The 26,996-nt window shown below is 37.9% G+C and overlaps 1 protein-coding gene across 1 annotated transcript; it reads left to right on the top strand.

The window, feature by feature from the left end:
* Window positions 1-75: 75 nt before the first annotated feature.
* Window positions 76-25,556, top strand: DYNC1LI1 (dynein cytoplasmic 1 light intermediate chain 1). Its single transcript, XM_017734587.1, has 12 exons — window positions 76-182; window positions 11,080-11,196; window positions 12,711-12,941; window positions 16,136-16,305; window positions 17,465-17,558; window positions 19,175-19,310; window positions 19,693-19,804; window positions 21,229-21,288; window positions 21,416-21,460; window positions 21,989-22,109; window positions 22,278-22,436; window positions 24,604-25,556. Exons 2-12 carry the CDS (start codon window positions 11,154-11,156, stop codon window positions 24,714-24,716), a joined length of 1,284 nt encoding a protein of 427 aa, XP_017590076.1. The 5' UTR covers window positions 76-182; window positions 11,080-11,153; the 3' UTR covers window positions 24,717-25,556.
* Window positions 25,557-26,996: the final 1,440 nt, after the last annotated feature.

Genomic DNA, 26,996 nt, shown 5'->3' on the forward strand with positions numbered 1-26,996 from the left:
CCCTCATGCCGTAGCCCCCCCTCTCCCCCCATCCCCAGGAGATGGCGAGGGTGGGGACCGGGAGGAAGCGGGAGACCCTTCCTAAGCGCTGTCGTCTCTCCGCGCCAGGTCCTGCATCCTCAGCGAGGTGTCCACGCGCTCCCGCTCTAAGCTGCCTTCGGGGAAGAACGTCCTCTTGCTGGGTGAGGAAAGCATCCTGATCCTTCTGCCTTCCCCTCCGCACACTGGCTGAGGAAAGCATCCCGATCCTTCTCCCATCCCCGCCGCACACAGGCTGGCTCCTGAGCCCTCTCTTGGGCGCCTGGAGCTTCCCTTCTTTAGAGCCCCAAGGGAAGGGAGGGGTGATCGGTGGCAAGGCGCTGTCTTAACCCTCCCGCTTCCTCCCTTGCATGGCTTTGCTTCATTTTGGAGATGCAGTGTCCACAGATGCTTTAGATACGCCCCTCATCGTAGGTACCTCGCCATAATACCCTCACGGTCCTTCCCCCACCCTGGCTCCATAGCTGGAGAATGCTTGGATGGGGAGCTTTTATTGTCTGTCTCCCCCGTGAGCGTTGGCTTAGGGGGACGTGCGGCTCCCGAGCCCTCCCTCGCTGGAGCCGGCGGTGCCGCTTGCCGGCGCTTGCGGTGTGTCATGCGGGCACAAAAACTGCTTCCGTGGCCCGAGCGGCATCAATGACGGTGCTGCCTGCGGGCCGGAGGGCGGGGAGGGCCGTATGGGCGTGCGGGCACTGCCCACTCGCACCCAGCGTGGCGGCACCAGCGGCAGCGCTGCCGCCCCGGGATCTCCACCCAGGGCCTTAGTCCAGCCTGGCCCTCGACAAGGTGAGAGGTGCGGAAGGGGACTTTGATAGGGCGGTAATGAGACACCCAGCTGCAATTCACTGTTGAGGGAAAGAAGGAAAATGATACGTCAAAATCAAAAGCTTCCTAGAGGAGAGAGAGAAATGGATGCTCTCAAGTGTGTGTGTGTATGAATATATTATTGCTATTATTATTAGTGTGGTGGGTTTCTTGTTTTTTGGGGGTTTTTTGCTTGTTTGGTTTTTTCTGAAAGACTATTAAATACTATTACCAGTAGGCAACATAATGAATCCAAGTGTATGGATTTAGAACTAGCTGCCGCTTCCACTCCTTTTGCCAACCTCTCTGTCCCCAGAAAGAGCCATGTTAATATTTGAAAACAGGGTTAAAACTCATCAAAGACATTAATGCAGACTCTGTGCACACTATGGTTCTGCGTAGTCTTGTGGTTTATACCCTCTTGAGGTTTTTCGAGTTAGGCTTTTTTTTCCTTTCCATAATCCTAAAGCAATCACTGTGATCCTTTTCTTCCTGTTTTGATAAGCTGAGTGGTTATTTAAAACTGACTGAGAAGGAGAAAACTGCAAGGATGATAGGATGGTCTTCTGAAGCTCTTACAAGACTTACTACCCTTTAATTTGTTGCTTTGTATGTTATGTAATTAAGTAGGATATTGAGATTGGAAGTTGCAGTGATATTAAACAACGGAAAGGTTTCATAACAATTGACAGCTTTTTATGTGACAGTTTGAAACTAAATTGGATGATTGTCCTTGTTGAAGTTGGAAGATTCTTCTTCAAGCTGTGATCCTTGTCAAGAAGATTACACTCTTTGTTTTTCCTCTCTCTTCGTAGTCAGGTAATCCTTAGTGCTCAGTAACTGGAGACTGCTTCCTGCAGAGCTAGAAAGCGTATCATAGATTGTTTCCAAATGCTCACTTTGCTATTCAACCTGTTGTATATAATTTTTTTCTTTTTTTTTACCATTTATGTGCAGCTTATAGAATGACTGAATGTAATACCTTTTTTCCTTTATTTGACTGATGCATTTTTTGAAAAATGTGCAGATTCATAGAAGAAATTCCAATTCTTGCTTAGAAATTGTGTCTTCTAGAAGGCCTTGGTCCTTCAGGGACCAGGGGGGAAAAAACCCTAAACTTGGCATGTATTTAGGAAAAAGAACATCAGATCTGAGGACTGGCCAGTGAGGACCACAGCCATGTTTTTTATGAGAATACCTAATCTTTGTTGACTTGTAAGTCATGATGCTGCTCCTGAAGCACACTGGCACAAGAAAAGGAGAGGTCTTATGTATTCTATATTGGACAGATTCAGTATGTGAAGTTCTGTCTGTTTGGATTCTTGAGCTGTGTGTTTGCAGTTTCTCTGTTATCTCACATTTCCTCTATGTTCAAGCTTTGTTCCTTTAGATAGTTTTGTACTAACTTCTGTTGCAACACAGATCACTTCTTGCCATGATTATTTCCAGCTTCTTTATACTTTCAGTACTTTTAAGCAAAAGGTGTAAAGCTGACCAGTATCTTGATGGTTTTCACTCAATTTGTGGCAGGCAAATACTTGCTGTAGAAACAGTCATATTGGTCAAAACTTGCCAGATGAAACATGATTGATAGTAACAAATGAGTGCTTATTTTCAATACAAACTGCATTAAAAAAAAATCCTTAAGCCTCCTACATCTCATGGCCCCACCCAGAAAAACCAACTGGAAAAACCCACCATGTAGTGTTCTTTTGTTTGCTAGGACAGGTTTTCTAATTTGCCTACAGCGTTTATATTTTTCAAATAGTGCATATAGTTGTATGCCTAGTTGTTCTGGGAACCTGTCTGTGTCTGGCATGCTAATTCTGTTATTTCAGTATTTATTTTTAGCTGTGTTAACATCTCATTTTTAAGAACCTGGAGAGCAGTTGGAGTTAACATAGACATAACTAAAGGAGATTGTAATGCCAAATGTTAATCTCTAGATATGGCACATAGTTTTGTGAAGTGAAGGTTAACATATGATGTTGGTAATAATTTGCTCAAAATCAGCCCAAAATTAATTGTCTTACAGTTTTACTTCTCCAAAGTTGTTTCACTTGCAGACATTTTTTCAATAACTATTTTTCTTTAAAGTTTAAGCTCTGATTTGTACCACATGTGGCATGAAAGCTTCTTATCTTTCTGTTCTTGTATGAACAAATAAAAGCACAGGCCTTTCTAAACTTTACTGTAAGTCCCTTATGCTCTGATTCCTAGGCAGTTTTGTCATAGTGGCTACAGTTATCTTGTTTAGCAGACTATACCAGGAGAAAATGTAAAATGTACATGCCTTCTTAAGGAAGTCAGGTGCTCTCATTGACATTTCTAGCTACTTTTTGCAGATAGCAAAAGCAGTGTGTTTTTGTTCCTCTTGCTTCATTTTTTCTTTTTTTTTTTTTTTCTTCTTCTCCTGGACTGTTTTCTGCTCACTTGTGTAATAAAGGTAGTTGATCACAGGAGATGGTTTTTGTGATGAGAAAACTGATGTGTATAACTGGGAGCTCTCTTGTTCATTCCCCTTCTGATATATCAGCGAGTGGAGTAGAGGGGGGCAGCTGACAACTCACCACTGCAGATTATGGATGGAATCCACAGTGCTGTAGAATGTGTGAAGGCTTGGATTCAGAGACCTGAACTAATCATTTATCCAATAAACTGCAGCATGCATTCAAGCAGTAATGTTCAAAGTCATTCCAGGATGCACCAGAACACAGGCTCCCAGCTGGCAAGTGAATTGAATAGTTGTTTTCTATCTGGCTTTGTATTTCATACATTGCTGTGTCTCTGAAGCACAATATATTCTTTGCCTACAATTTTTACAGTTTCAAACCATCCGGAGACACTCGTATGTCCCTCTGTGTCTGTATTGCCCAGTAATGCTTCTACTGAATCACTAATGGGTTTGGGTTTTTTATGCATTTTACTCCACTTGATGATAAAAGCTTTGAGTTTAAAGGGCAGTGGGAATTTAACTGCCTCGTGTCCACATTTTCTCTTTATCCCACACATCTCACTTCCCAGGGCTAGGCCTGTTTGTTTGAATCTTGGAGCTGTGCTCCTGTCCAGGATGCTTGGGAAGAAGCACAATCCACAGCTAATTTAGAGGTACACTTTTCTGTGAGGTACGCTTTTCTGCTATAACAGCCATTCCCAATACATCTTCATATCTTAGCTTGCTGCTTTCTTCTAGTGCACCTGTTGAATATAAAGAACTTGAAAATTAAGTTTTGATACAGCAAATTTTCATGAGGATGTAAAAACTGCTTAATTAAATTTTTACTGAACACTATAAAAATTAGTTTTCCATTTTATTTTTTCCTGTTCAAATAGCTGACAGCTTCATTGTTATAATTTAATCATTGAAACTGATAAAATACTGCTTGTTCATACTGCCATATATATTCATACATACAATATTATTAATCTCCAATATTTTAAATTCATGAGTACTGCAGAAGTTAACTCAGAGGGTTTCTTTTCATTCTCTTCTTGCAACTAATTCACCTTCTGCAGGCAATGAAAGCCTCCCAAATGTAGTCAAATTGCGTTTAGGTCAGCAGAGTTATGCTTCTAAAGTGTCAATTGTTTTGATGGGGCATTGACCTAGATAAAATTCTAATTGCTTGTTTTGTAGATACATTTTTTTAGAATTAAGTAGTACTTCTTTGTTGTGTCCTTCCTGCTATAATACCCTGCCAAAAATCCAGAATTACATGGATGCTGTGTAGTAGAAGTCACTTAGAACAGCGTGGAAAGTTCTGAAATTGTTGAATTGCATTTATTTAAGTTAGTCTCTTCATTGTCAGAAGTGCTGCTGGTTACTGGATCTATCTCAGAAATAGCTCCAAAGGTGAAGAACAGTGAAAGGAATTGTGCTGCTGTGTTCTCCAGGCAGGTTAATGGCAGGAGTACCAAGAAAGGTGTCCTGTGGATAGTAACATGGGATTATTCTATTTTGGTAGTGAACCTGGATAAAATACACGAGACAACTTCCTGCTATGTTAAAGGAGACGGATTGAGGCAGGAGTGGATACTGTCCGTAGTCACTGTAGAAGTCTCTGCAATATTTGCCTTTCTCTGACTGCGGGTCTCTCCAAGCACAGGTAACGCTTACTGCTGTACCTGTTTCCACAGTCAGGCCATGTATTCTTGTGGTGCAGGAGATGGCAAAAGATTTGCTGGAAGAGTTGTCTGCAATCTGCTTTCTGTCATGTTGAAAGGCAGAAGTGCAATTAAGGTGCTCCTCAGAGAAGTTATTTAATTTTTCAGTGCCACAAATATACTGTGTGAATTGTGTGTGAGGGGAAAGACTTACCTGGCAGAGTAAAACAAACTTGGAGGAGAAGAAAATTTTTACTCAATGAGTAAATGAAAATTTAGTGACAAGTTATTTGTAGTCTTGTTATGGCCTACTTCTTGTGAAGTTCCATATTGGTTTGAGGGATTGTAGAGAAAGCTCTCATCAGCATAATTAATTTTGTTCTTATTTCTCTGTAAGGAAACTAAATTTGGCTTGCTCTGATTATTTTGGTCTTGTTCTGTAAAAGACATTCTTCAATTAGTATGGAATGTGTAAACAAGCCTCTTTCACTAATATGCAGCTGTAGAAAAGGCAGTTATTAGCTTGTGACAAGTATTTTATCTTGAAAATAGTTATAGTACACATGTGCTTGGTTCTAGTAGGAAGAACCTTATGTCTCTATACCACTATATCAGGTTCAGGTGTTCCATGTGGTGTGGAATAGTGATTGCTCTGGGATTCTGGGAAGGCATCTTAACCCCACTCAATAACTCATGTTTAGACTTGATGGCTTTATTCTATCATATTTAAGCAAGATAGATTTTTTTCTATTAATAAAAATATTCAATATTTTTATGTTACAGATACTAGATGTTCTGAATTGTTCTACCCAGACGCTGTCTTTTGCATTATAAAAAGTATAAAGCTAATTCATGAAAGTATTCTTGGCGGTGTGCAGAAGATGTTAATTAGGACCATTACTTCTAGTTTTGCTTGGCCTTGTTTGAACACGTTCTTTTAGAGATGAGTTGTAGAATTCCCATATCAACCTGAATTTTAATTGATGGGTTTAAAATGCTAAAGAAAAACTCCCATCAAGGAAACACTAGGATTATAGATTACAAACAAGTAAGGGCATCCAGGGTTTTTCAAAGAACTGTTGAAAAAAAATCAGAGTCGTGGATCGAAGTGGGGCAAGCTACCAATATTGATGACACAAAAGAAATGTTTACTTCTTTCTTCTTTGCCTTGACATATTTTAAACACACTGGACACTTTACAATGGAGAAACAATTTAAACAGGCAGTCAAAGCTCATGTCTGTCCTGGAGATAACACATTGATTGCTCTTCCATGTACACATTTCTGTGACAAGTAAGAAATGTCTTGTTATAGGACCAGTGAAATTCTACTTCTGTTTTCATTTTCTAAACTGAAAGAAATGTGGAAATAGCATGAGTAGTAAATAATTTGAATTTCAAAATGTTAATTGAAAGTTTGAAAAGTTCAAAGTTCTTTTAACAGAGAGCCTAAGTCCTCTCTAATGTAATAGTTTATGGCTTAACAGCTGATGTAGCAGGACATAGATAAGTGCCTGTTGGCCTGCATTTGCAGAAGGAGATTCATTCACCTCATTGCCCCACCCTTCCTGTCTGGGGATGACCATTCTGCTAAATTCTGCATTGTGGCAGATCATGTAGTGAATCTTGATTTTCTGCTCAGTAAACATGCTTTTTGCCTGGAGTAGTGAGAAGGGAGGAGGCTGGGAAAAGGGTTTCTATTATTACAGTTTCCTGTATGTTTGGGGGCAGCAACAAGAAGGATGTTGTCAAAATCTGTTTTGTGGACAGAGTAGCACCTTGGACAGAGGAGCTTTCACAACCCCAAACTCAAGCTCTTCAAAGGAGTGAAATAGTAGCAGTGTGTGGATAAAAATGCAACAGCGTTTGTTTAGTTAAGTATAAGACTTCCCATTTTGTTAACAAGACAGTGAAATACTGTGTGTAAGCATATTGGTTTGGCTTTGTTTCAATTGCTTCCTAGCCTGACTTTTGTGCAAAATTAAATCTGTCATTTCTCTTTTACTCGTGTTCAGCTTTGCTGCATAGCACTGCTTGCTAGAAACATCACTTCTGTTTCCTCACTGTTGTATTAATGTGTGAGTGCAGTTTGGTATAATGGAGAACTTTTGTTCTTTAGTATTTACTCTGGAAAAGGAGGCCTTTTTATGTTATTTCCAAAAGAAGGATGCGGAATCTACCTGATTTTTATTCTACGTTGAAATACTCTATCAAAAATGCTATGTCAGAGATGTTTTGCTCCATGAGCTTATATATCGAAGTCAGTTGTTAATTTGGTTATCCCACAGTTGGAAATAAAGAAGAAGCTACAGGATTTTCCATCTTAAAATTCTGAAATGAAGTGGAGGATGATGATAATTCTTTTTGAAGATGCATAAGGCTCTTTTTTATATATTGCTTCAGTAGCACTTGAAAAAAAGTTCTGTTTCATAATATTAATGCGCAGTGATGTTTGAACCTAGGGAATATGAAATTTTCCTTTTGTCTGAAACTAAGCAGCATTACTTTTTTGTATACTATAGAGATATCCAGAGACAAACAAAAAAAGGTAAATATGTTAAATGTGTTAAAGTTTGTAATTTGAAAAGCCATATATTGTGTGTATATATATGTATTGTGATTGACGTTTTTTCTAAACATATATACTTTTATGTATGTCCCAGGTAGCAATTAATGCTAATTGTATTAATATGTTGTGCATTGTCCATCAAACCTCCAACAGCTAATAGACTTTAATTTCCTCACATCTATTTCCCTCTCCTCTTAGGGGGAGAGAAGATTCTGAACACACTAAAGGCATTACAATAAAATGTTAGAGTTTTGAGAACTCTTAAAAGTTAGCACTTAGAATTAATTTGATAACGAGATTTCTAATAATTACCTAGGAGTTTTAGATAAACACTGGTTTAAGATTTTGTTTTGATATTCTTGCTGAAGAGTAGCTACAAAGCAAAAATCTGCTACTGCTCTTTCCTAGCATAACTCAGTATATTCAAAGTGTCTTGACTTTTCAAGTGGTTTTTATTGAAGACTTTAGGTTGGGAAAAAACAAAAACATGGATACAAATACATTTGCAATTGTCATGATTTCAAAAGGTGTGCGCAACATACTACACATAGAAAGTAGAGGTAGATGAAACCTCAAGTCTTAGCATGTTGGGTTACACTAATGTGGGGTTGGACTAGCTGACCCTTAAAGGTCCCTTTCAACCCAAACTACTCTGTTACAATTCTGTGTTCTCTTGGCCAAGACAGTTATCTTTTCCTCACTTTTTACGATCAATTGTTTGAGCAAAAAGGAGGAGGTCCTTGTGTCATAAACGATAGTCCTGTTTTTACTTCCTCACAGCTTTTTAAATAATACTGACTCTAATTTGGCTTAAATATGTCAAGAAGTCTGGTTCTCCTATGGAATAGGGCACATTTGGCTAGGCAGCTATCTTGTACCCTTGCAAGTAGGTCATACTGTTTGTAAACTAGTTGGTTTACGTATTACTAATTTCAGACTTCACTGATGCGTCATTCTGGCTTTCCCTAGTGAAAGATGAGCGTTGCTCTCTGCATGCAGTAACTTGTACAGCACTGTTATGTATGTCAGCCATCCACCTGCCTGATCCTGATGTTTTGAAATGGGTGAATATTTGCTAAGGAGAAGAGAGTAGAAGGCTTCTTCATGGAACAGATTAAATTCAAGTAGTTCTGTGATGGAAAGCTGAAATTACTACTGTGTGTGCATATGTGTCCAGAGGTACTAATTTTACATCAAATCAACTTGTCTTGTGCTCTACTGGTAAAACTTCTTTCAGTGTACAGGGGAAAATAAAATTCCAGTTCTTATTTTTCCATAAGCTATTAATTTAACAGTATTGAACTCCAATTTATTTTAGGCTTTTGGAAATACAGGGGTGGAGAGGAAATGACGTAACACAGAGCCATGACAAGTAAGGGGCTTATGGGATGTGTATTTCAACTTTGTCTATATTGCATAGCATAAGCACTTTGTAACAATAGTTGCCTAGATATTAGCATCTGTGTAAGCATGTTTTAGTTTAGACTGTTTCAGTGTATCTTTTATCAAGTGCAGAACTTTTTACAACAGCAGGTGTTTTTTAGACTTGATGTAGCTACTTTAAGAACTGGAAGATACACTTCACAGGAGATGCTTGAATTTGGGAAACTTTAGTAAGTTGAAATCTTTATTGTCACCTGTGTGAATCAAACTCTAGTATGCAAAAGAACTTATCTGGAAGTCAGCTGTTCTGAGAAACTCAGAAAGCTCTTAAGTGCAACCCCTCATTAAAAGGAATAACAGATTTTGATTTGTCTTACCTGTTGAGCCTTCTGCTGGCACAAATTAATTGAAGCTGCCAATTCAGAAAAGTAAAATAGCACAATGAATCATACAGACATTTTTGGCAGAAGTTAAAGCAGCTTCATAACATGTCAGAGCAGCAGCTAATAAAGTCTTCTCAGTTATTTGTAGATGACAATTTTAAGAAGCTTGGATAAGTACAGAGGTGAGGGCAGAGGAGGAATTGTAATTCATCAGTGGTGATGAAGCTTGAATTCTTCACTTCATCAGAATTATTCAAAAGATATTCTTACAAGAGGAAAAGCTTGATGTATGACTAGAAGATAGTGCTGCTTTCCAATGGTTATTTAAAACTAGCTGTAATTGTTTGCTCATGTACATCTTGATTTAACATAGGAGCTCAGAAATGAACCCTTAAATTATGAAAAAGTTACAGTGATACAACTTAATTTTTCATTTAACTTGTCTATGCTTAACTAGACTTTAAACTTCAGTTCTGGTCTTATTTCTCTCTCTCAAAATATGTTTCATTTAAAGTAGCCTTTTCATTCCACTGAGTAAAATTCCCTGGACACCTTAGAGTAAGCACTCATGTTTTCCAGCATTACTGAAATATGAAAATAAAGTTATCCTCTAAATTGAAGACTTCATGTGGCAGTCTTGAGGATGATATATTAAGCAAATTCAAAATCAGTCTATCAAAGTATGATATTTCTGTTCTTTCCAGTAGTTATAGCTATAGTGTTTTTAATGTAGCCATAGTGACATCTATAAGATCATGGTCTCTTTAAAGGGAAAACTTCGTTGTGTTTAGCAGTAAAAATTATTGAACTCTTGTCTTTGTTATGTGAGTAAAAGCAAGTGTTTAGACTCTCCCTCACTAGGAGAGACTTGGGAAAAAAATGTTTTGTTTGACACAAAATTGATAAAGTGCTTCTTAGGGACCTGGAATTAACCTTGATTTTATAAGCTGTGAGTGAGTTTCAAGAATTTTCTAATGTCTGTTACATACTCATCGTACTGCAAATTAGAGAAAAAACCAATGATTTACTTTGTGTGCAAATTCAGCTTGATTACTCTTTTGAACTGGAAAAACTGCACATGAAGTTTTCCAACTCTGAGACCTATGACTACAAATGAAGTTTTTCACGAAGGGTCTCTGACAGTAGTCGAGGTGTTTACAGTGTGCATATGCTGTAAGGTTCAGTGGTTATCCAAGATCCCTTTGGAGGGGAGAGAATAGGAGTGAATGGATCTGGATTGCAAGCTTGTCTCTCTGTGCTATCCAAACAGACACATGTATTTTAAGGCAGTGGGTTTACTATTTGTCACTTCTTTTTAAGGTTTCTTGAGACCTGTAACGGAGAAAATAGTCAAAGAAACCAATACATAAAAGCTGAGGTAACAGATTTGCCTTACTCAGTGTGCTGTTTGAAATGAGAGAGTTCTGAATTGTAAGAGGAGCTTACTCTGAATTGAATTCTACTTTAGAAAAACTTTGTTACTACTTTGGTTGTAGCTGAAAGACTGAAATTGTTTGAGGTGTTTATCTACTCCGTAGCATATCCTTTTAAAGATGGGTCTAAGAGCCTATTTCAGGTAGCATAGTTAGTGGCATAATTGCATTTATCAATAAGTAGAAAAAATATTTGAAGCTGAGACATGCACTTAGAATGGATGGTTTTGGCAAAACCTGCTGTATTTCAAAACTCCAGTGAGCTCAGTCACCCTGCTAGGATATGGTTTTCTTCTTGCCCCAGGTGGTTTTTAATATGTAACTGTGATTAAAGACTGAGTGGTTTCTTACTTCTGTCTCTCCAGGTGAAGATGGAGCAGGGAAAACTAGCTTAATAGGAAAAATTCAAGGAATAGAGGAGTACAAAAAAGGAAGAGGAATGGAGTACTTGTATTTAAATGTGCATGATGAAGACCGAGATGGTGAGTCTGTATCTGTAACAATATGTTAAACCAGTTTGAAAGCAACGGTTCAGTAGTGTGATATTTGAAATGACTGGGATGTTTTTCTGTCTTTATAGTATGCAGGAGTCCAGCCTATGCCAGAAGTGATTTGTATCATAAGGAAGTTTGTCTGTGTAATTTCTTCAGTAGATATAGTGAATGACCACTTAAGTGGTAGAGGAGGAGAGGAACCTGTCAAAAGAAAAAGCTAAAAAGAAAAGACCAGGGAAGCAGACTTAGCTGCAACATTCTGAATAGATGTGTATTCCTCAGGCCTAGAGGAGAAGGTGCCCAGGCTTCTATCTTCCATTTCAATTACTGTGGCAAGTAGTTATCCTAAACCTACAGAGAAACCTTTGTCTTGCTGGCACACAATCTGCAAGACTATTGTCATGGATTGATGGGTAGGAAATTGTGCACAATGGTGAAGGAGATCTAAAAAGCAAACAAGAAAACCCAAAAACTTGGGTGCAAGTATGGCTAGAAAGGAAAAAGTATGTTTAAGATCCTGTTTAATATCCCAGTACCTGGCGTTATGAGGTGTGAATAAGGATATACTGGAAGCTTTGAGAAAAATGGAAATTCTTGTGTATACTATAAAAAAAATCCCAAACGTGTAGAAAGACAACCAGGCCCTTTTTTTTTTTTTTTTTTTCTGAAATCACCTGCTTTCCTGAAATTCATGTCTGGGTATTGGTCTCAAAGTTGACTTGAAACCGTATTCAAGAAAATTGGGAGTTTGATTTAAATGTCTTTCTCAGAGCTTCTGTAACAAGTAATAAAAATTTACCTGAAGGATAAATGTAACTATATCAAGCCTACTAATTTTGAATCGACAGCTCTTCCTTTACTGCACAAGTTTTGGTGAATTTGTAGTAGTGTGATATTTTTGGGGGGGAAAAACAGTGGGGTGGTCTATTTGTATGGTGATTGTCCTTTTGCAAATTGGAAGAGTAACAGTCTGTTAATCATTAAAACCTTGCAGTTCTTCAGGTTTTTGAGTGGACAAGGTACATTGTATACTCTTAAGAGTTATCTAGGTATGTCACATGGAGTTTTGAAGGGGAGATGGCAATCTTTGAGAGGTGAGCAGGCCAAGAGCCACAAAAAGACAGCTAAGTTCACCCTGTTCTACTCTTCTAAGTTACATCTTCTAAGTTACATCACCCTGTTCTACTCTTCTAAGTTACATCTTGCTCAAAAATGGTGAACAACTATTTTGGAAATGTTGAATGCTCTCTCTGGACCCTCCCTTTCAGATAATGTATTAAAGATGTTAAGTTATCAGCCATTACACATTAGGGTTTGAATGAGGAGGAGCTTGTCTCCCCACAAGCTGCAGTTCACTGTGTCATTATGTATGTTCAATGGACTGATAAAACATCATTTGCTTTCTTCCTTACGTTTTACATGTCCAAAAAACATTCAATAGCCATTATGTAGTGGTGTGTTTCAAGTAAATCTCATTAAATGTTCTTCCTTTTTTTTTGTAGACCAAACAAGATGTAATGTATGGATTTTGGATGGTGACCTATATCACAAAGGTCTTCTTAAATTTGCAATGGAGGCAAGCTCTCTAAAGGACACTCTAGTTATGTTGGTAGTAGACATGTCTAGACCTTGGACTGCACTGGATTCTTTACAAAAATGGGCAAGTGTTGTAAGAGAACACATTGACAAGTTAAAAATTCCTCCTGAAGAAATGAAAGAAATGGAGCAAAAGTGTGAGTATTCTGCAAATACATGGGAATCCATTTAAATATGCTTAATGCTTCCTGCACCATTTAATCTCTCCATTGCAGTCTTTCATTCTTTGGAAGTGTTTTAAAATTAGAATTTACCAAGCAAGTCTGGCTTCAGATAAGTCTCAAGTAGCTATATGAACAGTACTAGTACTTCTTTCTAACAGAATAACAATGTAGGGGGAAAAAAAAACTTTCAGAATGAACACAACTGAAATTACAGTCTTCTTATGTATTTTTCTAGATAAGATTCACCAAGCAAAAAAACCCAAACTTCTAAGCATTCAATTTTTAATTTATTTGTTTAAAGGCAGATCACTACACCAGCTTCTTAACTGTTCCTGTAGTTAGCCAGTTAGAGAATCAGGGACCTGTTCTGTGGCTACCAAAAGTGGTAAATGTTGAGAGGATTCATGGCAGCATGGCCATGTCTGGGCCCTTTCCACTTGAAGAGTTTTATCCTAATTATTATTGATGTTAACAGAACTATGTGTTTGTTGCTCTGTCAGTGTCTTGTCTTTTTAGTTTTAAACATGCAGAACACAAAGATTTTGCAGGATTTCTTAAACTGACTGACTGAACTCCCATTATAGCTCCATATTACTTCTGAGCAACCCTTTGTATTCCCCTTTGGGTAGTAGAATTTGAGTTTTTCCCATTCATCTCTTGGTGAAAGGAAGAGCATTTGAGAAAGCTGTGTGTTGAGATCAAACAGCATGATTAAACTTTCTTTTTAAGTCTGAAGATGCACTTTAACTGGTACATTCTTAAGCAATGAGTGCTTATGCTAATTTAGAAATGCAGGTTGTAGCTGTGCTGTGATGAAGTGGAATGTAAGGTGACAGTTGTAGATACTCTGGAAGGAGGCGAGGGGAATATTAGTTGTTTTGTTTGTCCCTTTAAGAGAGAGATTCTTCTAAGGGAAGTATCCTTGAGAACCGTATCATCCACATGAAGTTGTTTAGGTGGGAGGAGCTGAGCTCTCTTGGATGTGTTTTTCAGTTTGGTTTTGGATGTTAGTGCATGTGTATTAAGCATTCCCTCAAACACTTTCAGGATAGGATTTTGTGGGATGAAAGTATGGATACAGTGTCTACGTTATCAAAGGTGTACAGCTGATAGTTTGGCTTCTTTACTGACTGAGTGAACAGAATAGAGAAAATCTACAAAATCCAGAAAATGTAAGCAATGAAATGAGTCAAGAAAAAAATTGCTACTCCATTTAGTTTTGTCTGTTTTGGTTTTCTATCATCTGGTCTAATTCTTACAGATATAAGTAGTCTGAACACTGGGTGTAACAGAGGACACAATCCAGACGTGACTGGGAGCTGGTTCTTGTTTTGATGCTGTTGTGATGTGATTTCATGCATTGCTAGGCGGGCAGGAGCTTGACACTGCCAAAAGGAGGAGGTAACATTGCTTGCCTGACTTTTGGCTACCGGATCCTACTAGATTCTTGTGTTAGGCTCAGTGGTCCTGAGAGCTGGTTTAACTAGCTACCAGGACTGAATTCTACTGAGAGTTTGCATGTGTAGTTTTCTGGAGGTATGTTGCTGTGTTTGTCTTCAGTTCTAGCAGCTTAACTCCGCTCAAAAACACCCTGGGAGGACTAAAACTGGTACAGAAAGGCATTTGGGGATACGTAACAGATGTGTGTGAAGGGTTGAAATAGCTCTTCCTCTTTACTGAATTAATCTGTGTTCAACGAAATTGTGTTTCTAAGGAAGACTTGAGTTTTTATTCCACAGTTTTGGAGCTGTCATATACTAAATCAATCCTCCTTTTTACTGCTTTCCCTATTTACATTAAGTTTAGTATGTTATGATCATACAGTGGAAATTTTAGGAATCCACTGGATGATTTATGCAATTATCCCAGAACAGGCAGGATACTGTACAGGAAAGATGCTGTAGAGTGGCATATCACGGTGAGAATTCTGGGTTTCAAATACATTCAGTTAATTTGGGAGGGTCTCAGAAGCTCTTCGGACTAGAATTGAAGTAGCAGCATTCCTTGAGTTAGAGCCTGGCTTGACAATTTGTCATGATAACCTGTGCATGTGCTTTTTGTTATTGTGAACTCCAAGATCTGCAGAAAGATTGAATAATCTTGACCTAATATAATTTTTCCTCTACGGCATTGAAATGAGTCTTGCTCTGGTAATTGCACAGATGCTTTTCTAAGTATGAACTCAGAGGGCTTCAGTCAGTTTAGTGAAGGTAGCAGTGGATTAACACACAAGCAAAGATGTTCTGGTGTAGTTCACTGCCCCTGTGCATGATGCAGCTGAGCTGCCTTGCTGCCTGACTTCTTTCGCTGAATCAGAATGTTCTACTCATGAAATAGTAGGCAGTAGTTTGGTTTGGTAGAGCCTTGTTTCTGCTGTGTGGAACAGGGCGTGTGATGTGAAAGACACAGACATTTTATGCCTCACATTGCATCCCTGACTGCAGGGATACTAAGTGACCATGTAATTAGAGGCTTGGGTGTGTGCAGCGGAACATGACAAAGACTTGCAACAAGAATTAGAAAAAAAGAAAGTTAGAATGTAACTTACCCTGCTTGCTACATTTTAAAGTAATATCTGATAATTTTAAAGCATACCAAATATTTAATATGCTATTAACTAATTATAAAGCTAGTTTAAACTAGTGTTTGTGTATTCTATTATTTTTTGTTGTTACTGCTATTGAGTCACTGTACAGAGAGTAAAGTGTGGACAAAGGGTCTGTAGGTAAAACCTGGTATACAGTAGCAGCTAAGCAGTTTGTGTAAGGCTTAATTCTGTTTATTCTGACAAACTGTTCCATTAACTTTGCCAAGAAGAATGGAAGGAAACTTATGTCCTTTAGGAAACAGATCAAACAGTAATCCTTAGTAGCAACTGCCTAGTGGCTTCACAATGATAGAATAAAAATGGTTTCATGTTGTCCTTATGGACAGTTTTATCTGATCATGTTCTTCTAGCTGCTGATCCAGCAGATCTCAGACTTCCTAGTTCTCTCTTGTGCTGGACAGAGCCAACAGCTAGCCAGGACTAGGTGCATGCTCCGTTTTTTCAACACCAGGATGCAGAAGTACTATACAATCAACAGTGCTAGAGATCAATGGCAGTGGAAATCATTGTTGAAATAATAAACCAGTTGATGTTTTAATGTAACTTTTTTTACTTTCAGTGGTAAGAGACTTCCAGGAGTATATAGAACCAGGCGAGGATTTTCCAGCTTCTCCACAGAGAAGAAATACTTCATTGCAGGAAGACAAAGATGACAGTGTGATTTTACCCCTGGGTGCAGATACACTAACATGTAACTTAGGCATTCCAGTAGTAGTAGTTTGTACAAAGGTTTGTTTCACGTTTTAGGTTTTTTGCATATTTTACTTAAGTAACTGTCAATTGTGGATTGGGGTGGGAAGCACACAGTTATTAAGTTATTCTGAATACCTCACTTAAGAACTCTTTTAAAGTGTTTAATATTGAAGGTTGGTTATCTTCTGGAACCCATTATTTAATGTTATTTTGGAATTAGCTTTTCCTTTAGTTCTACCAGTTTTCAAGGAGTTGACAAATACCTCAGACCTGGTTTTGCTCACAGAAATGAGCTAGTCAATAAGCAACTAGAATTCTCCTTGATTTCCACAGTCCTCCATATTCTGAAAATGGTGTTAAGGTTTTTTTAATATTTCTGATATTTTTCTGAAGATGAACTTCTTTGGGAGTTGTAGTCAGTGAAGTGCTGCACTAGTAACTTTCATCAGTTCTTAAGGTGTTTATGGGATCTGTTTTGATTTCTGTTAGATATGTAACCATATTCTGAATTTAAAGAGAACAATGGTTGTCCTGTGGCTGTTTTTTATCTGGTTTTGTTATTTTTTCCCCCCCGGCTCCTCAGTTCTCATTGGCATTAAGCATACTGCATCTGCAGCCTCTGCTGGCCTGCAGGGAAGGCATAAACCTTTTGACACATATGCTGTTCCTTCTCTGGAAGGCTAACCCTCTCATTTGAACAGCACTTTTTTTTCCCACCTGCTAGTTTCCTGCTATTCTTTTTTCCACCCCCACACCTTTTTTCTTCTTCTGCTTTCACATTCCTTGCTTTTGCCTCCCTTTTCAAAGAGCTAGTTAGTAACTGAATTAAAAACAGTCTTTTAATGCCAGTGTGTAAAAAAATTTGGGTAGAAAATGATTATATCATTTAGTGGTAAGTTTTCAACAGAGATTTTGAGTTATTGCATTGGAGTGAGGAGGGAGAGTGAATTAAAAGTTCCAGTCACTTGAACTCTGAAGTTAGTGCTGACCCCAGTGCATGTACATCCAGTTATATATTATTAAGACCAAAAAAGTTCAATTGTGCTTCTAAACTATCTTAGCAGGTTTTTGTTTTCCTCTGCACTACCCCACCCCACTCCATTTACCCTTTCCCTTGTGAACTGAGTGTGTAGAAGCACTGCTATTTTAGCAGGTGACTGAAAGCAGTATATTAATTTTGTGTTTATTTTGACAGTGTGATGCCATCAGTGTTCTGGAAAAAGAGCATGACTACAGAGACGAACACTTTGACTTTATTCAGTCACATATCAGACGGTTTTGCTTACAATGTATCCTTTAGCACATCATAAAGATGATATAATTACTCAATTCAATGTTTATATTAATTATGACAAGCTTAAAAGGATATTTGCATCTGTACCAAAGTAGCGTGCAACTCTTGTACTGTAGCTGGCAGTTTGCCTCAGCTACCTTTGTGGGCAGTGTTGAATTAAACTTTTCTGGTTTCTCTTACCTTTTTTTTTAAAGAGTCTCTAGCATGTCCCCTTACCATGAATTTCTTTATTGCCTCCATGTCCATATTTAGGAGTCAGTTCGCAGAACAGCACATCTTAGCTGACAAGCTCCCTAAAATAACAACAAGATAATTCATTTAAGTATGATCTTGCTCCAGATGCACATAAGGCATGTTATTCACTTTGTCCCAAATATGCAGTTTCCTCCATGCTCAGTAATTCCACAGGATGAGGTTATGAGGGAAGGAAAGCAGTGTGAATTGGTATAGGCAAGGGCCTCTGACGTCTCTTGTATTGGTACAGAGAGAGTGCACAGAAGCTGTTGCTGTGCTATTTGTAAGCTTCATTTTTTTAGAAGAAGTGTATAAAATACTGTCTAGTGTTGTTTAGTCAGCTAGATATGCTGAGATCTAGATTTTAGATGCCAGTAACATGCCTACATTGTGTCATCATTTGAGCTGTGGTAAAAGGAAGCTTAAATGCTATTGGAGGGACAGCAGATGACAGATGGAAAAATTAGTTCAAGAGCCAGAGACCTCAGTTGAAATGGCAATTCCTTCAAAGGGCTTCCAAGACCTAATTTTTCAAAATGGAATTATGGGTAATTGTAATAACTCTTGTGTTTAGAGGAAGAATAGGAAATATTAGTAGGGATTAGCCTTCATGATTGCATATGCCATGTACAACTTGAAATTCCATTCTAAACTTCTTTGAATAGGAGTCAGACCCCATTATATAACTTTCTCCTAGGAGTTGAATTGGAGGCATTTAGAAATAAATTGGGGAGTTGGTGTTTTTATAATCCCGAAGTAAAAATTACTCTTTTATTAATCCTGTGCATAAAATGTGTTAATTTGATACTGAACCATGCTCGAATACTAAGCACTCTCTTGGTATTTTAGTTACTGATATACAGTAAACTCATTTGCCTTCATTTCCTTTAAAAGCAGATCACTGTATAATGTAAGAGCTTGTTCCCCTAATTAAAAAACCCAGATGGGAAAGTAGAAGATCTTTGGCATTTTTGAAACTGCTAGCGTTAATGCTGCAGTGGTTGCAGGGTAGGGTAATGAGAAGATACAAGGATATGGCATGAAAATTTTTGTTCACTAAAAGCAGAAGGCTGTTTTGAAGGCATCGTAGTGAAACCATTGGTGCTGGGGGGCTTTGAAAGCAGGAAGAGTTTTTATTTTACTTGAAAATCAGTAGCTGAGTTGGCCTAAAGCAAATAAAGAAAGAAAGACTGATTTAAATTACTTAATAGCTTATTTCAAAAGGAAGTGTTGGAAGTTATTTGACCTGTTTTGCTTTGGTTTTGTATTCCCTTTCAAAACTGTCCAAAGTAGATGACCCTTTTTTGATAGTTGAAAGGTTACTTTAGTATCTCTTACTAGCCACTGAACTAAGTTTCCTTTAACAAGTTTATTCAGATGGGGCAGCACTTATTTACACTTCAGTAAAAGAAAACAAAAACATTGATTTAGTGTATAAGTATATAGTCCAGAAGTTGTACGGATTTCCTTTCAATGTTCCAGCTGTTGTTGTGGAAAAAGATGCAGTATTTATGTAAGTTATCTGTACTATTATGCGTGTATGTGACTACAGAATGTATCTGTGCAATACTGTAAAGCAGCATTTAGAGCCTTTTTTGGTTTATGCTTTATAAAGTTCCATGTAATACTCTCATGAGTTGGAGTTTGGTGAGTGCCAGTGGGTGAAGATTACAAACACTCACTGCTCCAAAGGGAAATGTTAAGCCCAGAGATTTTCCTCTTCTCTATTATGGTGAACCAGTCTCTACCTCCTTGTACTGATCAATAACCAGTTTGCATAGGAGAATGGGCACTCTGACAGTTTTCCTGGCTTTCAGTTGTGTGCAATTCAGGAGTGCATGCAAGAATAGCCCGGAGTAGCAATAGAATTTTAAGCCAAATAATGCTTTCTCTAGTCCTGCAGGTTGGGATAATGACAAGAAGATAGGAATATTGCATGAGAACTTCCAGACACTAAAAGCAGATGACAGTTTTGAGGATATCATAACAAAACCACCAGTCAGAAAGGTAAGCTAGGATGTATTGGCATTTAACTTCTTTGCTGCTTATTTGCCTGTCAGTTTTTTGATTGTTTTTCTTTCATGGAGACTATACTCGCAGCTTATCGTAAGTGTGATGTACTGTATGGGGGGAGAGGGGGGAATCTTATTTTGTTCTTAAAGTTATTCTTTAGTTAATAAAAAAATCATTATGTATTTTTGTTCTATATAGCTCTTCTTCAACTTACACTTTTTTTTCTGCTGCTGTTACATTGTTCAAGACTACAAATACACTTGTTTTGCTTTTAAGACATATTTGGTATTGAAAAGCCTAAATGTAATTTACCTGTTTCTCAAGTTGAGTTTGTGTTTTTTAAGAACATTTCATTTTGCTCTGAGTTGCTTATAACTTCATAATGCTTTCTGTTTCTTCTGGAGTATTTAAAATAAGAAACTTGAGACAGGGTAAAATCAAAAATAAACATGTGAAAACAGCTTCTACATATATTCAGTGTGTTTTCCCCTGTACTATCTAACAAAATGCCTTGACAGAACAACCTGTAAACATATGTGAGGTTTTTGAACAAAATGCCAGCAGCAGTGGACTCCCATGCACACAGAGGTTATTGAAGGCAAATATTTTGATGGCTTTTTCTAACAAAGCTAAAATTTTGTGACTGATCTTATTTTCAAGTGCGAATTGTTTTAGCAGAGAAAACTAATACTATCTCCTTTCTGCAATCTTTAGGGAAAATATCAAGACATGTTAAATAGGTATCCAAGGAAAATATAATTGACAATATTTCCTTTTGCATGCTTATAAACTTCATACCTGGTTTATAAACTTTGATATTGGTATTTGCCATGCTTGCTTGGCAAAATTTTTGATGGGCAAAATTTTTGATGAGCTTATTTGGAAGGAGAGTGTTTGCGATTTGATGCATAGAACTGGGATCTGCAATGTCTGTGTCCAGTTCCTACACCAGTGTAATGCAACACAGGTGAGGAGTTATGTTTGCCATAGTTACCTATAAAGTAATACTGAGGTGAGGCCTTAATCAAAAGAGACAGGGGCATGATGCAGAGTGTGTGTGTCCGTGAATGCTTCTTACTGATCTGAGGCTCCTGAATGTGCCTTGTAACCATTTAGCTCATTTCTTTTTATTGAACAATTAAATGAACTTTTTAGTGGCTCTTTCTACAAATGTATCTACAGCTTTATGCCTGACAGGACAAAGGAGTTAATGGTAATTCTATTTCACTTCTAATTAACTTGGCCTAAATGGAATCATGAGGCAGCAGTCTTAAATACGAAAAATGTGATATGCAGCAATGATAGTATTTTATATATGTATTCATTATTGAATGTTTTGGTCATATTCACCAGCAGCTAAAAAAGAAAATACCTTTCTTTCTTTTAGTCAGAATTATGCTCATGTTTTTGTATTGCAGTTTGTTCATGAAAAAGAAATTGTAGCAGAGGATGACCAAGTGTTTCTTATGAAGCAGCAGGTAACTTTCTGTCTATAAAACAAACAACAAGAGTTTCATTTAACAACATTCCCAATACAAATTTGGGGTTGTATTCTTAGTCATTGTAATATCTAAAACACTTCATGTGTATGTTTGTTTTCTGCAGTCACAGTTGGCGAAACAACCACCTACTGCTGCAGGAAGGCCAGTGGTTAGTAATAAAATTTTTAAATATCATCACATGAAAATCATTAGCTTTTATATATTTAGAGGGCTGCTTTTGTCTGCACTGTCAAATACTGTTTGATCTAATTGTTTTAAACTGGATAGTATTTAAAGTCTCATAGTGCTCTAAAATTATGGCACTTCGCAGCAAGTCACAGCTTGTATTGACAGCAAGGGCTAAAGGTCGTGGCTTTCCTTTTTGTATGTTAGAATGCATTTATGGTCAGAGGCATTACTGAGTAATGGATGGATTTTCAGGTTTCTCATTGGAATGAAATGAAAAGCTTGTCTAATGCTTTAGTTACACTAAAGTTAATAGTTTTAACAATGTTCTGCGAGTGTGAAAAAACTTCTATGCAATCAGCAAAACCTTAACGTGTCATTTCAGTTGCATTGAGAATACTACATTTAAAACACAAAAGCTTAGGAGCTGTAAGAAGTAACAAAATGCTTAATTTCATGCATTCTTATACTTTGGGTTTGCTGGTTGGTTTTTTTTGTTTTATTTTAATAGGATGCCTCACCGAGAGTTCCTGGTGGATCTCCTAGAACACCAAATAGATCTGTGACATCGAATGTTGCCAGTGTTACACCTATCCCTACTGGGTCAAAAAAGATTGATCCCAATATGAAAGGTACCTTTTCTTACGAGGACACAAATGCAGCTGGGGAAGTAAAATAATTGCTTTGCCTGCTTGCTTTAATATGTTTATTTAGATTGATTAATACACTAAATCAGTATTTACTTAGAAAATCTGTGTTGGTTTTGTGTTGTGGTTTTTCTTTCCTTCTTCCCCTTGTAGCTGGAGCTACATCTGAAGGAGTCCTGGCTAACTTCTTCAATAGTCTCCTGAGCAAGAAAACTGGTTCTCCTGGTGGCCCTGGTGGTGTTGGTGGCAGTCCAGGAGGAGGTGGCACTGGAGGTGCTGGCAGCAATTTACCACCATCAGCAAAAAAGTCAGGTATGATTAATGACAAAAAATCTACTCAATCTAAATGGAGTGATGTATTGTTCTTGTTAGTATGGTTTATCAGGAGAATGAACACTGCTATTATTTAACTGAATGCTCTATATATATGTGCTTTTATATTCTATATGGTTTTTTGCTTTTGTTTTCACAGCACTTTAGTATTGCCTTTTTATGGCTTTCAGAGGAGCAAAGAAAAAATTTTCATGTTGTTTAAGCATGAATCGTGTCTACATGAGTTCCTCATTTTTTCCCTTTATTCCTATCATTCCAATAAAATGGCTTATGCCATAAGCCTCTTTTAATCTTATTTAAATAGGTTGGGACTGAATTTCAAGTTGATTCTTTTTAACAATACTGTCATTGTTAAATAGCTTTAAATTTTCTTTCACTAGTGTTCTAGCTCTGATGTGATGAGTACTTTGAGTTTGGTAACAGCCTGTAAAAATACTTACGTATATTCTTTTGACAGCGGTGTATATATGAGGTGATTAATAATTATTATTAATCTAGAAATGTTTAATAGTGACTGTGCTAAAGCTAGATGCAGGACTATACTGGCATTTCTTGCTATTCCAATTTAAAATGTTTCTGTATTACTTAAGAGCATGCGTACACATACACCTTTCCTTGCTGCTTCCCCAGAGGTTAGTAATGCTGCACTTAGGGGACAATGCTGGTGTTTCATTGGTACTTCGCACTTCCCACTAACATTTTGTGTAGATGTTGTGTAGAATGTTTTTCACCTGCGCACGCTTCCCTTTTCTAAGTGCAAAACTCAGTTGGCTAAGCAAAGTTTGGATGCTTCCTAATGTGCTTGTAGGCCATGTCAGCAGTGCCAGTTTGAACAACATATGGACATTGTTCAAACAAATGCAGCTGACGCAATATGAGGCACAGAGAGCACCCGCTGAAAAATCCTGTGGGGAGTGGCCAGCAGCAGGTTTGGGTGACACCAAGCAAACAGAGGCAGCACTCCAGAAAAGTGTTCTGTCTGGGGCTGTGGCACAAACTTCAAGGACAGAATTTAATTATTAAGGAGGAAACAGTTCTCAGAAATTTCCTAATATGCGACAAATGAAGGGTTAGGGTTATAGCTGGTTTAATATCATAAAGGACTACGTTTTCAAGGAATTACCATAAATACTAATAAATTTGGCTTAGATGTGGCCTCTTCACCTTCCTCAATGTTTGCTGTCTTGTATTTAGAGCTATCTGTGGCACTCATTTTTCAAATCTGAAAATTGTCTGTTAAGATGGTAATTTGGGATTTTTAAAATTACTTTTTCCTCAGCAGCTTTGGGAAATTCCTCTGCTTATTAGTTGGAACATTAGCTGCTTTGATTCTGATACAGTATTATCTTTCAGTAAATGAAGAGCAGCAAAGTACATCAATAGCCAAAATTAGCTTTATGGATAGTTCCTGTTAGTTTGCGTCTTCAGAAAGGATGCTGGGACACTGCTACAACCTACACGTGTCAGAACATTTCTTTATAGATGCTGTGCACACTTGTCATGACGTTGGAGTCTTAATACTGCACTGCCTTTTCCCGTATTGTCTCCTCCATTCTTGCTACAGTGGGATAGAAACCTAGACTGAGGAGTAAGAATTAAGAGCAAAAGGGTGGGGGGAAGTGGTGTGTTTTGAGCTTGAATTAGGTTAGAGTGTGGCTGCACAAATGTTTGTGCCGTTCCAAGTTAGGGAGGAGATAAGTGGGTGAGGAGAGAAAGAGATTTGCCATCTACAGGTCTGTGTGCACCCATAAGCAGCGGTGTCATATTTTGCTGACCAAGTACACAAAACTGACTTTGCTGGGCTTGGTGAAACCCCTGATTTTTACATTCAAATACAAGTTTTACAGAAAATTGTATAGAAGTAGTAATAACTGCTAGTCAATAGTCTTCTGTATTTTTTACTTTAACTCTTCATATACTGACAATTAATATATAATTATGGAAGTTGCTTTGATAAATTGGAAATAGGAAAGGATATGACTTTCTCTCTACAGTTTCCTTTCTGTTTCTTTTGGGTTTTGGGCTTACACCTTTACTCTGCACCCAAAGTGCACAGTAACAATTACTAGGATTTGTCTGATTTGAGAAGTGAAGGCACTATAGGCTTTTCATAACCATGACTGAATGATACACATTTATTTTGTAGGTCAGAAGCCAGTTTTAACAGATGTTCAGGCAGAATTGGACAGAATTTCACGAAAACCTGAAATGGTCTCTCCTACATCATCTACATCTCCCACAGAAGGTGAAGCATCTTGAAGACACCAAATAAAACCAATTGTTCAGTTTTCTGGGATAATTCAAACTTGCCTCTGCCTCTTCCTTCAGTGACTGGAACTAAAGAACTGAAATATCTTTCAGAACACAAACCATTGATGTCTGTCTTTCTTTCATATGTGTTGCCCAGCTTTACAAAAGGGAGTTGTACAAATGGAAAACAGTTATCACATTGTGTAGGAGCACTGCTCACAGTGCAAGAATAGTAAATTAATTTTTTTTCTGGGTTTTGTTGAAAAGTCAGTCTAATTCTGTAAAATTGCAAGTATGTCCACTTAAATGATAGGGGTTGCTTAGAGCAGGAAAACTGATACACACCACAGGCACTTAATTTATATTGATTTCCCAACCTGTTAGGTAAGTTTAATATTATCTTAAATAGATTAACCTTTACACAAGAGGTCTACTGCTCGTTTTTGGAAGAGAAAAATAATTGCACAAATCTGTAACAGCAACAAACTCCAGTTATACTTAAACACTCCATTGGGAGTATGGTTAAAAAAAAAATCTGTTTGATCTCCACTGAAATTTACACTGCATTCAAAAACCCATGCGAAATTTCATTCCAGGTATAAGACTAAATTAGTGGCCAGCTTTTTTTGGTTTTTCCTCCTCTATTAAATAATTTCAGATACTGAATAAAAGATGTATAAAGAAAAAGCAGAGGTTAAATGTACAGAATATCAGTATCCAGATTTGTCTATATATATGGCTCAGCCTTAATGTCCCCCACTATGTTTCCCACACTACTTACGGTTTAAAATTGGTCATCAAAACTGTAATCAGTTAATAAAGTATTCTCTGCATTCAAATTTAAATAACTTTCATTGAAGCCATGGTGTTCTTGTTCGTTTACAGTTAAATCTAAGGATGTGGTGTAAAACATCTTAAAACATGCTTTTATATTTTTACCTCTCAGTGAATAACATCACTGGCAGATATTTAAACTCCCTTAAAACATCGTTTCTGGAAGGAGATAAGTCTGCAGTGTTTGTTCCTAGGAGTGAAACTAGCTTATCTGACTTTGGGTGGTTTGTGCTGCAGTGTTTTCAAAGCACTCTAGTTATACTAAGGATCCTGCTGCTGGCTGCAGTGTGTTGTTTAAGTAGTAGTTGACCAAGGTTAGGACTTTACTTAAGCTTTCAGTATACAAATGCTGAACATCACTTTTTTCTCTGTGAAATTTGGGATTACTTTCTACTTACAGCCTCAGAATAGGAAATGTAAAAGGTATATCCTGATCAAATGATTGCCAAGACACTTTAATGAGTTCGGGTTTTCTGGTTTTTTAAATCAGTAAGTCCTACATTACTTTCTCTGATTAGCTGGAAGTCTCTGTATTTTGAACATGGCGGTACTCTTCTTCCCCAGTTCCTGCATTCTGTAATGGTTCTAGTGAATTCACAGAGTCACAAAATGGGTCAGGTTGGAAGGGATCACAGTGGGGTCATCTGGTCCAACCCCCCTGTGCGAGCACGGCTACCCTAGAGCATGTGGCACAGGATTGTGTCCAGGTGGTTCTTGAATATCTCCAGTGAGGGAGACTCAACAACCGCTCTGGACCACCTCTTCCAGTGTGTGATTGTCTGCACAGTAAAGAAGCTTTTCATGTTCAGCTGGAACTTCCTCTGCATTAGTTTCTGGCTGTTGCCTCTTGTCCTGTTGATTGGCACCACCAAGAAGAGCCTGCCTCCATCGTTTTGGCACCCCCCCTTTAGATACTGGCAGACATTGATGAGGTCCCCTCTCAGTCATCTCTTCTCAAGGCTGAACAGGCCCAGCTCCCTCAGCCTTTCCTTGTGAGAGTGATGCTCCTGTCCCTTAATCATCTTTTTTCCCTTCCACGGGATCTGGTCCAGGAGCTCCATGTCTCTCTTGTCCTGAGGAGCCCAAAACTAGACACAGCACTCCAGATGCGGCCTTGCTAGGGCTGAGTAGAGGCAGGATCACCTCCCTTGACCTGAGTTACCTCCATATTTACAAAATACCTACATTTATTTAAGAACAACATACATATTGTTGTCTCCCAACTCCCTCAAGTTAAGCACACTTGTTAAAATAGACTCAGAAGATTGAATTGTGGACTGACAAATTTCAGTAGATATTCTTAACTATGTCTTTAACTGCAGCCCTTAAAATTTTACTTATGCCAACAATTCAGTAAAGGTGGCATATGGGGAAATGCATGACTTGCTGATGAACAGCTGTATAGAAAAAATTGAAAGAAAAAAATTAGGCTTCTGATTATGGGTACATGGCATG

This window comes from Corvus brachyrhynchos, unplaced genomic scaffold (assembly GCF_000691975.1).
Source record: "Corvus brachyrhynchos isolate BGI_N302 unplaced genomic scaffold, ASM69197v1 scaffold94, whole genome shotgun sequence".
Lineage (NCBI taxonomy): Eukaryota > Metazoa > Chordata > Aves > Passeriformes > Corvidae > Corvus > Corvus brachyrhynchos.